The sequence below is a fragment of the Rhipicephalus microplus genome, chromosome 8 (assembly GCF_043290135.1).
Source record: "Rhipicephalus microplus isolate Deutch F79 chromosome 8, USDA_Rmic, whole genome shotgun sequence".
Classification (NCBI taxonomy): domain Eukaryota; kingdom Metazoa; phylum Arthropoda; class Arachnida; order Ixodida; family Ixodidae; genus Rhipicephalus; species Rhipicephalus microplus.
Genome location: NC_134707.1, coordinates 123,080,502 through 123,092,939, shown reverse-complemented (window position 1 = coordinate 123,092,939; position 12,438 = coordinate 123,080,502). Strand labels below are relative to the sequence as shown.

The 12,438-nt window shown below is 45.1% G+C and overlaps 1 protein-coding gene across 1 annotated transcript in view; it reads right to left on the bottom strand.

The window, feature by feature from the left end:
- Positions 1-12,438, bottom strand: part of Tudor-SN (Staphylococcal nuclease domain-containing protein 1) — a 93,895-nt gene that overhangs the window by 42,607 nt on the left and 38,850 nt on the right. Inside the window, exons 7-9 of the mRNA XM_075872547.1 lie at positions 7,063-7,153; positions 6,319-6,407; positions 3,035-3,247 (exon numbers count right to left, since the gene is read on the bottom strand). Of these exons, the coding sequence (XP_075728662.1) occupies positions 3,035-3,247; positions 6,319-6,407; positions 7,063-7,153 (393 nt within the window). The remainder of the gene's footprint in view (positions 1-3,034; positions 3,248-6,318; positions 6,408-7,062; positions 7,154-12,438) is intronic.

Sequence of the window (12,438 nt, the reverse complement as noted above, 5' to 3'; positions counted from 1 at the left end):
TACGAACGGAACCAAAAGGAGAGGTCTTCAATGCTTACGAAGCTCAACCAAAATGGCTGCCTCCGCTGTTTCCGACAACCCACTGGTGTTGTCATTAAAATCACACTCACAAAAATCGACTTTAATGCCACACATCGCAATTTAGATTCCACAAAAAGAGTTTTTCTGTGTGTTCTGTGCAGAGTTCGGTAACGACAATCGCCCTGTACAGGTTTGTTTGCTGTATATGCGCTCAATACTGCCTCGCAACAGCGACCGAGACATGCACTGTCGGTTGGCACTTCAATCCCTGGTGTGATGCAAGGCGGTCATTCTCTGCGGGTGTTTTGTGTTCAGCGTGAAGCGTTGCACATTATGCAGTCTGGTAACCCTTGCATTTGCGGTGTATGTTGCTCCACACGCCTGTTGTCTGACCAGTGACTGCAGCAGGTGGCGATAACTGCTTGTTTATTTTTTATTGACAATGCCAAGAAGTTGTAGATATTATAAACCTGCATAGCACACAACATTAGTGGGTGGGGTGTCCGCAAAACTTGTGGCTGTCTAGTTTAGAATCTCTCAAAGGATGACGTCTTGCCACTGTAATTAAGTGCTTGCCAGCACATATTTACGCCCGCTTCTGTGCAGGCGCCGACTCACAATTGATGCTGCTATAGGTGCAATTCACTACTTGAGTTGACCAATCACAGGTTGTGTTCTAACTAGAAAATAAAAGAAATTTAACCAAAAATTTGATTTCAATCTAAATAAACGCTTCCAGAAGAACTACTTCATGGTGTGGTTGCACTCATAAATGCTTGAGTGCAAGCACTGCCTGTATATGTAAGCAATTGGCCAAGGCATCACGAAAATGCATAGACACCAATGGCTAGAGGGGGCCCCTGTTACGGCAAAAACGAGGATTTCATGTTGTCATGATTTGTACCAGAGTACAGTGGAGCTGAATCACCACTTTAACAGGCTTTTTGGAATATGGCACGGCTGCAAACTAGGCTTGTGCGAATAGTGAATTTTATGTTCAAAGCGAATAGTAATTTTGGTCGAATAATTTCAAATCGAATAGAATATATGACGTATAAAAAAATGGGGCATATTTATTATGACCTAACTTACCTGTACAATATTTTTTTTCTTCAAAACAAGGCCTCCATGCAACAGCGCTATTTTGTTTTTTTCATTCGAAGGATGTCGAGACAACTTTGAAAAAAAGCAGGATTTTATTTTCAGTAGGATGCAAGTGATAAACTGTAAAATATGAACATTATTCTACAGTTAGAGTGTGTAAGCCGACAAAAAAAAAATTATCAATGGATTTGAGGATAATATGTTCAGATAAAGGGACCCTACAACAGTTTTTACGTAGCCATGAAATGGATTCTCTAAAGAAGCTTTCTGCCTTATGAATCAACCGCTGCAGAAATTTTTAGAATATGTCCAGTATGAGCGGTGTCGAAAAGATTTACCACATGCTGCAATCGCATCCTCTCTTCTTGTCCCGACGAAAGTGCTTGAAGCAAAGCTGAGAAAGATGGCACAGGGACAGAAAATACGTCACGTGCGGGTCGTGGCCTTGAGGACTCTCTTTTTTCCTCTGAATACGCGGCTTTTCAGTGCGATCGTGAATGTACGCGTGGACATGTCGCGGCCGAAACTCCAGTAACGAACGAGCGCCTCATGCTAAAATCAGCCAATGGCTGTGTCGAGCAATTTTCGGCATTGAGGTGTCATTTGCAGAGAGAAGAGAGCAATTTTTATCTGATAATTTATTGTGAATTCCCAGTCACGTGCTGTGCTATATTATTTAGCTCGCACGTTTTCGATAGCCTCGATTACCGATCGGCAGCGTTTGCTGACCATGCTCAAAAAGTGTAGCAGGGCCTCTTTAAATTTTGGTGGGGCTTCACGGCAGAGCGACATTCCCCTGGTTAGGTGCTTTCATGGTTTAGCACCACTGTACTGCAGTGAAACCCCCTTTGCAGGCAATAACATGCAGGTTTGTTTAGTACATATACACTTATTCGTTCATGTCGAATACTTCAAAATATTTGATCATTTAAATTCAAATCGAAGTGAATTCGAATATTCTACTATTTGTTCGAACATTCGAAGCATTCTAGTAATCGCACAAGCCTACTGCAAACGGATCACTAAACGACAGCGCTGGTTTGAGGCTTTGGGGAAATACGTCAGAAATGGTGAAAATTGCTTTTTCAGATGTGCGATTTGAGCAGAAAGTATGACAAATAAACACTGAAGATACTCAGCATCCAAAATTACAGATGTTCTCAGTTGTGATGTAGTAACAGCGTGACAACTGTAGGAAGAGACAAAAAGGACTACCGAGAGACTGCCGTGCCATTCTGGTTAACCAAATGGCGGTTAACTGGAATGGCTATGGCAGTATTATAGCTGTACACTGTAAAGAATGCAAGCACCATTTCATGTTCCATAAAAGACGTTTTAAAAAAAGCAAGAACAAAGAATGAAAGAGAGATTACAGAAGCATTTTTATCAGGAGGGCCAAGGATCAATGCATCAGTACACCATCACATAGTATTCTTTGCTCAGTTCAGAATATTTTTTCATGGTCACACATGTGTCGTCCTGCATGAGCACTGTTCTTGCACTCAGTATAGCAGCGGTCGAAGCACCTTGAATAAATTCAGTTGACAGTTCTTCCCTGTCCTTTCTGTCTCTTTCTGAAATTGTCGTGGTCTTACTACACTACAACCAAGATTAACCAACTCGCTCAAATTAAGCTCTTGTTGCTGCAAATTTTCTTATATCTTTGCTCAAGGAGCCAGTGATGGCATAACAAAGGTGACACAATCTTTAGACATGTCCATAAAAATCTGTAATGGACAGATTTGTAAAGAAAAGGAACTTTCACTCAAATTTAGAATTTAACACTTAAGGAAAATTTCACTACTGCAAACAGTTTTTAAGGATTATGGGAGAAAGCATTTCTAATTCCTTTAAAATTGTCAACTGCGAGAGCGGCCTACGCATTAGCCTCAGAGAGAATTGCACTCACATTCCTCCAATGGTGACTGTGCAGCATGTCTTCTCGGGGAATGAGTTGGACGCGGGCTGCTTGTAGTCGATGCAGACCTGCACCTGCTTGCCAATGAGTTTCTTGCGAAGGAACTCCCGCGCTTCGTACATGAAGGGGATGTCGTAGAGGGGCCGGAAGTTTCGTTCCTTGCTACCCCCGCCTGGCGCTGCTTCTTTGGGCTCTTCGGGACGCCTGCAGTTGAAGAAACAATGCAGTGACATTATAGTCAACACTGATGTACAGTCTTCTCTCAAAACAATGGACCATCATAATCCAGCAAACTGAGTATGTATGATCCAAAGGCTGTAACATCCAAACTTTGCGCGAGGGGTGGGGGTTGCAACGCGCTGCCCTATGACTATCGTTTCGGTTTCACTCTGCGGTAAGCAGTATGGGGAGGGCTAGTTTCGCTGATACATGCTGGATGTATTTGACAACATGGTTACGAAAGACTTCAATCACCAGCAGCACCTAATAAAAAAATTGCAGCGCCAACTACGGCGATTTTCTGCCCATGCGAAAGTAATGGTGCTGTTATGTTCCCCAGACACTTCTGTCATGGGCCTGGCAGCAGAAATACTCAAATATCTTGTTTTCTTTTTACGTGCTTCCTTGTTTGGTTGTTTGAGACTTTTTTACGCACATGCATTCTTGAATTACCTTGGAATATATATATTTTGCGTACTTCATTCAATCAACTGAGTTGCGAGTTCGCGCCCATAGGTCTTTTTGCATTTCGTCTGTTGTGCCAGCGTCAAAATGTTTCCAATACAGTCGAACCCCTTTATAAGAGATACTGCTATAAGGGATAGAGGACACACATGCGGATAGAGGACACACATAAGGGACGGATGGGTATAAAAGACACCAGGGTGCCTACAGTAAAACACGGCTTGATAAGAGCATCAATACGAGGTACGCTGTTTATATGAGAGATCTCATTTGAAGACAAGAATTGCTACCCAGAGCATGCCTTTTATAAAGGGGTTCAACTGTACTGTACTAAGCAAATTGAAAAATTATATTAAGTAAGAGAAAAAACATACCACTAAAACTGAAAACCAGCTGAGCAGTACTGTTTTTGCCCAACAAAGTTTACAAACACTAGAAATTGCGCCAAACATGCCAGTCGCACCAGTGAGGAGTATAAACACCGTGAAAGTGACAAAGAGCAGACGCACAGTAAAAAAGTAACATCGCCACAACAGCCATTCCATGTCTGTGACTGACCGTGCTACTTGCACAAGCTTTTTGGAGCTGTCGGAAAATGACACCAGCAATTCGGATGCATATGGAGGCCAACTAAAATCACCATTCCTCTTCGATGAAGCAGGACACACATGCTTAGTTATTTGCTTGCTTGGTTGCGCATTCCACAGTTAGATGGCACCACCTGCCCACGCAGCTGAAGTTAAGAAGGGCGCGGCACTTGGAAGTTGAAAATCGGCCCAAAAATCACATTTTTTCTCCCATCATTTTCACATTCCCGGTGGCCTTCCACACCTATCAGCAAAGTTTGGTTTCAAAATTTTCCTTATTTCTCAAGTTATAACCAACCGCTGACGGCACGTGAACTACGCGCTCCACCAGCGCCATTTTGGTCTTATTGGAAAGGTCACGTTTTAAGCTTTTTTTTTCTTTTTCAGTGGACAACTATGTGCCCCTCACAAAAGCAAAAAAAAAAAAAAAAACGAAGCCAAAATAACGCGCAGCGCGTGATTGCATTGGTTGCTTGATGCACGTGACTAAAAAGGCGTTTTCTGATTGGCCAGGAAAACTTGCTGGCAGTGTCTGCCGCCATATAGAAAGGGTATCGCCTTTGCGAAGGTGTCGCGACTCATATCCCTAATGTGCTTGTGCGTCTCGCTACGCCCAGCGGTGCGAAATGTTCTGATCGCAGCATAATAACGGATGAAAGGCAGAGACAGAAAGCCCAATGGTGCTGCTACTGTGTCGCAAAAGCAAGCGTTGTCGTTGTTTGATAACGCCGTCGTAACCAAAGACCGCCGGTAAACTGGCCGCCCGTAAACTGGGAGTGTGCAAGACGGCTTCCACGGATAGAGGACGCTCTGTGCATTATGAACGCGCCGATGCTATCGGCAACGGTGAAGTGCGCGTAGACACGGGCCTCCCTGATAGCGCGCGCAATGTCAACTCTGGCCATGTGCGGATAGACGCTGATGTGATTGGTGCCAGTGAAGTTCGCGACATGCACGTCTGCGAGACAACCACGACGTTTGAGGGTCTTTTGACGTGTCAGCGACAGCGCGAAAAATTGAGAGCTTTTTCGGAGTCAAGTGGTGCGGCAGTGAGGCAAAACTCAGAATTCACAGGAAAACCTCCAACCTGTGATTTGGAGTTCGGTATCAAAGGAGCAGCATGCTTCTCTTTTTGCTGTGCAAGCTGTTGTTGCAGAAGCTGTGCTGTGCTTCAACATGGACAATTTCAATGCACTTGCTGCGATTCATGCAGCTAGACGTCACGATATTCAGCAGCACATCCCTGAGGGCTAGGGAGGATTTTCGTCGAAGTGCAGCCTCAAATAAATAGAGAGAAGCGTCAAGAAGCGTCAAAGCTGGTCAAGAAGAAGCATAAGGATGGGATGCATCCAGATTATGGCCCTGGTGTTTTTTCATAAGATTTTATTGGTATTTTTTCAAAAAAAGGGTGTTTTCAAACGGTTTTTTTTTTTTTCGTTTTCTCACAACATCAATTCTGGCACATTTGCCAAGTTGGAGAGAAAATAACTTCTGTTCCATTCGAGCTACCAGCATAATTTCTTTTTTTTTTTTTTGCCAAAAAGATAAATGCATGCAGTATGTAATATGCCTTTATTGAAGGGAATATACAGATCAAAAAATTCTTTATTGGGTCACATGGGTGACAGGTGAAGGTGGCGATTACAACAGCGCCACCTCGCTTCAGTTGTCCGTGAAAGCCACTTTCGCTCTTTCGCATCGCACAATTGCGATGCTTTGTGCTCGTTGCGCTAGGAGGATCATCCAAATCTACCGGGGTGTGGCCAAATGTGGCTGATTTGAGGAGAGTTTGATGCCATTAAACCATGCATAGGCTGGGACCAGGGAACAGTCCAAATAATTCAAATCTACAAATTAAGGAGGTTCAGTTTACGTGATTACTGCATACCAAAACACCGAAGGAGCGAGAAACCTTTGAAGGCCAAAACATCGGCTCCAGGCAAAGGGATAATAAAACGCAAATTACACAGTAGCACACCAAGAAAACTGTGGTAAAGCTCTCACCTTGGTGGCCGTATGCTCGAGAGGAAGATCTTCCTCATCTCATTGCCGACCTTGACCACCAGTGCGTCTGCATTGACGATCTCCACGACCTAAATGAAAGAGGAATGGTCAGGGACAAAGCAGACACCCGCGTAAGAGATTATACGTGCAATCAAAGAGCAATGTTGAGAAGAAACACTAAAGGAGCCATACTGAGAAAACTGTGGACAGGCAAACTAGAACGGTTGGTCTGAAAAATTTCGGGCCTGCAGAGAACATGCAGCCCAGTCATAGCATAAGCTGCAAAAGTGGGCCTCTTGTTGAGGCTCTTGGAGCAGCTACAGCAAGTACAAACGCGAAGTACCTACTACGCCATTCGTGGCAGCATGCAATGCTGCACCTGTGGCTGATAATGATGATGGATAATCACGGCTGAGCCCTTAGCAAGAAGCGGGAGGCCTTACACCACTCATTGTTGCATCATTCACATTGCACTAAAACGTGACTTTATTTCAAAATTGGCTCTTCCTTGGAACAATAGTAACACTACGAGGTTTCTGGATTGCCATTTCAACAATCAACGTTGACTGAAAAGTTGACTTTAGTGTCGCTTTAACCGAGATAAAGGAGGGATGATCTGGTTTTCATCGTACCCGTGCAAAAATTATTTGAAGAGGAATGCAAAATGCTTGGAAAATGTTGCACCATTCCATCATATTGAAGTTTGAGTGTAGTAAAGAAGAAGACCATTTTGAGGAGACTCACCTTTCCTTCGAACCTCTGCTCCTTGGCATCAATAGGGATGCCCGTGGGCGTGTAGTCTTTCCACAGCCGCGATCGCTTCTCCTTGGCCTCCCTGCAACAGACAAACCACACCGGCAACCTTAAGCACAAACGAACAAACATGGCTGTTGTGCTATACAACAACTTAGTAGCAAAAACTGCGCCTGAACTTCCGCTACATCGTCTGAAGCAAAATTTTATTTTCCGCGGATCGTCGTACGATGTACTGGATTCACTCAAAACTAGGCTGAGCACAAAGTTCTGAACAAACTCAACTGTTGGTTGTTAAAGAATTTTATGGTTCTGTAGATCATGCTCTTCTCATATAGACAAATTTATCTATCAGCAAAATATTTATCTATCAGCCCCACAGTGTGAAAGTGGGGCCGTATTCGACATCATTCATGGTGACCCTGGCTGAAGATTTTTGTTCTAGTTGGAATACAGTTTTATTTTATTTTATTTTCCCTCTTGTGTAAATTTACTGCAAATTCCTATATGTAATGTACCAACGTAGTTTCCACTGAAGCTAATTTTAACTTTCCATACTTTTTCCCATGTCTCATTCCGTATTCAATCCATACAGCATGTTTTTCATACCCGTCATGTCCATGATACAAATTAGCTTACATGAATACCATCTACCATATAAACAGGACTAATGGTCGAGTGGGAATATAGGTCGACCCCCCAAGTTCAGATTACTGAAAAAAAAAAAAAAGAAAACCCAGAATTTCCAAGCGACATTTATTTGCGAATTGGGTTCACCGCACCACTATCGCCGGAGCTCCCCTCAATGACCATCGCAATTGTTCCTATTTGCCAGACCAAGCACCACTGTCTTCTGAGGAGTTTGTCGATGGCCTCCTTCCACAGTGCATTGTCTTCCGAGCCATACAGCGAGTGGCTGATGGAACATTTCTTAAAAGCATTTTCCACCATGGAATCTAGCAAGGGATGCCAGGCGGAAAGCACCCAGCCACAAACAGTCGCAAGCAAGGCCTCTGTAGGCGGCCCGTCGGTGTCTTTGGGTTGCCGCTGGCCATCCACTTTTGGTACTCCAGCCGTACTCGTACCTTGAACGGCTCGTTTAGCCTAACGTCGATCGGTTGGAGGGTGGATGTCATACCACCTGGTATCAAGGCAAGGTCCGTATTTCCATCTCCCAGTGCGCGTTTCGCTGCGTCGGTTAAGTGACCACGAAACGCATTCAACACCAGCACGCTGCAGAGACGCAAAAGTGCACCTGGCCAACTGTTCCAAACCACTCTTATCCATTCGAGCATCATGGCCTCGTCCATGTATCCCTTTTTGTTGACGCGAACAATAACACCTGGCAGGAACACTTCTTTCGGAATTGTCTTACATTTGAAAATGATGAAGGACGGAAGCTTTCTACCATCTGCCACGCATGCCAGAATGACGGTGAAGTCCGAGTGCTGGTTGCCAGTGGACAACAGCTTCATATTCTTGGCGCCACGCTGCATGATCACAGTTGATGAAGGCATGTCAAACCACACAGGGGTCTCATCAGCATTGTCAATCTGCCCCATCATGTAGTTGTTCTGCTCCAAAGGCCGGTTTATGAAGCCCTGAAAGTTTATAAGCTTGTCCTCGAACTCGTCGGAAAACTTCTGACAGTTGGATGTGCGCCACTGGGAAAAAAATCCTTTGCGTCTCATGAATCGACGCACCCAAGAATTCGGTGCACGAAACTTCTCTCGTGAGCCCAGCTTCTCGAGCGAGTTCCACAGCTTTCTTGCGAATGGTATCCACGGTCACTGGCAGCGAGCACGCATGAAATTCCCACACAAAGTTCCCTAGCGTATCTTCCAGCTGCAGGTGAACTACACTTCGGCCACGAAATGACATTTTCCTAGGATCGCACATCTGCAGCTTCCCTTTCTGCACCCTCCAATAGCGCAAGCTTTTTTCTGATACGCCAAAGCGGCGCTGAGCAGCCATATTCCCATTCGCTTCTGCGAACTCAACAACCTTTAGTTCAAAACACAGCTGAGTAGTGCCTTCTCGTACCGCTACTCATATTCAGTGAACGAAAAGAAAAGACCACTAAAAATGAAACACAATGTCAAGCGGAGCAAGAACTTAGAACAGATCGGAGCCAAATCACGAACACAAAAAAACAGACAAGAGAGAAAAAACCAACCACCTGCTATTGGATTTGCATGCGAATATGGCCGTTTCCAGCTTCTCATGCACATACAAGCCACATGTTGCCAGACAGCGGTGCACTGTCGGCTTGACACCGCTATATAAGACGATGGGTGACTTTGGCTCTGTTTTATTGTAAATATCTCGACTTATATTCCGGTTTATAAGGTAATCTCATTTAGCTACCCAATCTCTCTAGTGCCTATGCCGAAAATTTCACACGCAAATTTCTATCTATTGCCTGCATAATAATAGCAAGACTGGCTAAGTGCAAGGCACCCATAACAACTTTCAGGGAGTCCCGTGAAAAAAAAAAGCATAGCATCTATGATCTCTATTCCAAAATGGTACTTATGATGATGCAGTCGGCTCAAGTAAAGCCTCCGGGATGTGCCGTATTTACTCGCGTAATCCTCGCACTAATGTAATTCTACAGCCCTCCTTGCATTGCCCAGCAAGAATAAGATTTGTTTTCCCCATGAATACTTATCGCATCTGTGAAAATTGCAGCAGTAATGTCGTCTGCTCCTTCCGACCACTGATGATGATAGCGCACGACAGCCTGGCACAGTCTTTTAGGCATCATGCGTACTATCAACACAAGAGCCCCAATCCTATCCAAGCGAAGACAAAGTGGCAAGTGCAAGTTGTGTTCGTTCTGTGCTTACTTTACGGGGGGGGGGGGGATACGGAAGTTACATGGCTGCTTTCAAGTTGAAGGTGATTATTCATGCACTAAGCAATGGAACAGGTCCGCTAGCAGGCACTTTGGAGTCGACGAGTATTGTGTTTGCTACTGGCAACGGCAGCTGAAAGCCACCAAAAAACGTTGGGTCTTGAGTCATATTTCAGTCTTCCTAAGACTGTGATGAATGGCAAAAGAATTTCGTCAGAAGGCAACTGCGCACGATTAGGTGTTACATAGGCCATCAGCCCAAGGTTGATTTCGTGCGTAAATATTTTGCAGTTTCCCGCTAGGTGACGAACACTAACGCTAGGCCTGCAAGCTTTGCTTATTTGCTAACTATTTGCTTGCGACTTTTGTGTCTGATAAATCTTGCCTTGCCGCAACGCTCGTGAACCCTGCTGTGGCACACGGATAATAAAAAAAGACATGGGATGTGCAGCCCGCAAATAGAAGAACAATACGAAGCGCGGCAGCGAGCGAGGGTGGGGGAAGGGAGCGAGTCAAGGTAGCTGAAGGGGGTCGGCATAATAATAAAAAACGGAAGAGACCCAATGGTTGAGGAGGCGCCAAAATGTCAGCTTGACTGCAGCGAAGTAATGTGCGGGGTGCATTATACGTGGCAGAAAAAAAAAATTCAAGAATTCGACGACTGAAGGTGGAGGTGTTTGCTATAAGAGTGTGTCCGTAAATACAGTACATACTGAAGAAAAAGCAACAGGGCCCGCGCGCGCGAACTTGCCCACTGCAGGGTGCCCGCGGATGCAGACATGGGGCCCTACCAGAATTCCCGCCAGACATTCAGCGAGTTGACAGAGCACTATTTCCGGTCAGACATTCAACAAGTTGACAGAGCACTGTGAGTTCAGCAGGCAGGTTTATCCCCCACCTCACGCCTGCGTGCGTATTTACTTGTTTGTTTGTTTTTTTGCAGAAAACCAAGGAAAAGTTGCAGAGTGCGAAAATTACAAGAGGAAAAGTTTTCGCGAAAACGTACGGAGCGAGAAAAAAAAACATGAAGTGATCGTAATTCAGGATTCTCATGCTAACGACTATCCCAAGCTTTGAGAAGTACTTACCTGAACAATAAAAGCACAGGCTCAACATAAGGCAAGATTTATCTGACACATGAAAGCTGCAAGCAAATAGCACAGTTTTTTGAAATAACGCATGCAATGCTTGCGGGTGTAGCATTAGCGTTTGCCACTCAACGAGAGCCTGCAAAAGGTTATTGCGACGTCAACATTGGGGCGATGGCCATCTAACACTGAATGGTCCACAGTTACCTCCTGACGAAATAAAGACTTACAATCTATCCCAGTCTTAGGCACATGGAAGGCCCAGCGCGACTTGGTGGCTTTCAGCTGCCTGAGCTACCGTTGCAAGTAGCGAACAGAAAACTCGTCACCTCCAAAGTGCCTACCGGCGGCACTGTTACCGTTGCTTAGTGCATAATCAATCGTATCACGCTATAACAGACAGAATGTACACTAACAGGCCGGAATGCACACTTGCCACTTTTGCTTGGTTTAGATTGGTACACAGTGCGATAATAGTACGCATAAAGCTAAGAAATGGCACCTAGCTGTTGTATGCTGTCATCATCAGTGATTGAAAGGAGCCGACAGCATTACGGCTGAGATTTTCGGGGGTGCGATGATTACTTACAGAAAAAAAATGGCGTTTTTGTTGGTCAATGCCGGCGGTGCGAGAATTATGCAAGTGAGAGGATTACGCAAGTAAATACGGTATCTCAGCTTTAGCCAGGGTTAGCAGGTCCGCGGACTCTTACAAGCCCGATTGTCTGAATTGAGGTTATTTCCTCTGCAGTTTAGAGCAGACGCTTTGGTGGTGCCCCTCGTTACGGCACAACATTCGTCTCACCACGGAAGCGGAGCAGGAAGAGGCACTCAAGCGCTCTGACCTCGCCGCTCAGCTACAAGCTGTCCAGGGGGCCCGCGACGTGGCAGTCAGGCACGGCCTGCCCGTTCCGACGTGGGAGCTGCCCGCGGCGGCTCCTTCCCCATAGAGGGAACTTTCCTAGCCGCCCCTCGAGATTACAATAATGTTCATTGTCTGCAAAAACTGGCCTCTCATGTTGCACGAGGCTTCTGTTGTCGTTCCGTTCCACTAGGACATTCACGTTTTGGTGCGGTGTTGCAGCAGTTTCTCTGGTTTGTACCAAAGATGTAGCAGCTTCAACAAAATGTAGCACATTCAAACACTTGTAGCAGCATTTCCATCACTGTAGTCTATGCGTTTTCTTGCCCATCAGCCTACAGAACTGGCATCAACAAATTTTCCATTTGTGGCCACGAATTTGAACACTCAGCCTTGTGGGCCTAAAAGTGACACTGCGATTCTTTCTGCAAGATCCTTGCCCCTTTTCCAGAATAAACGTCTTGGCTAGTTGGTTGAACATATTTTACAGAAAAATCACGTGAAAGACAAGGACCGTAAAGGCACACATTCGCTGCGCTACGTGTGGTTGTATGTATGCC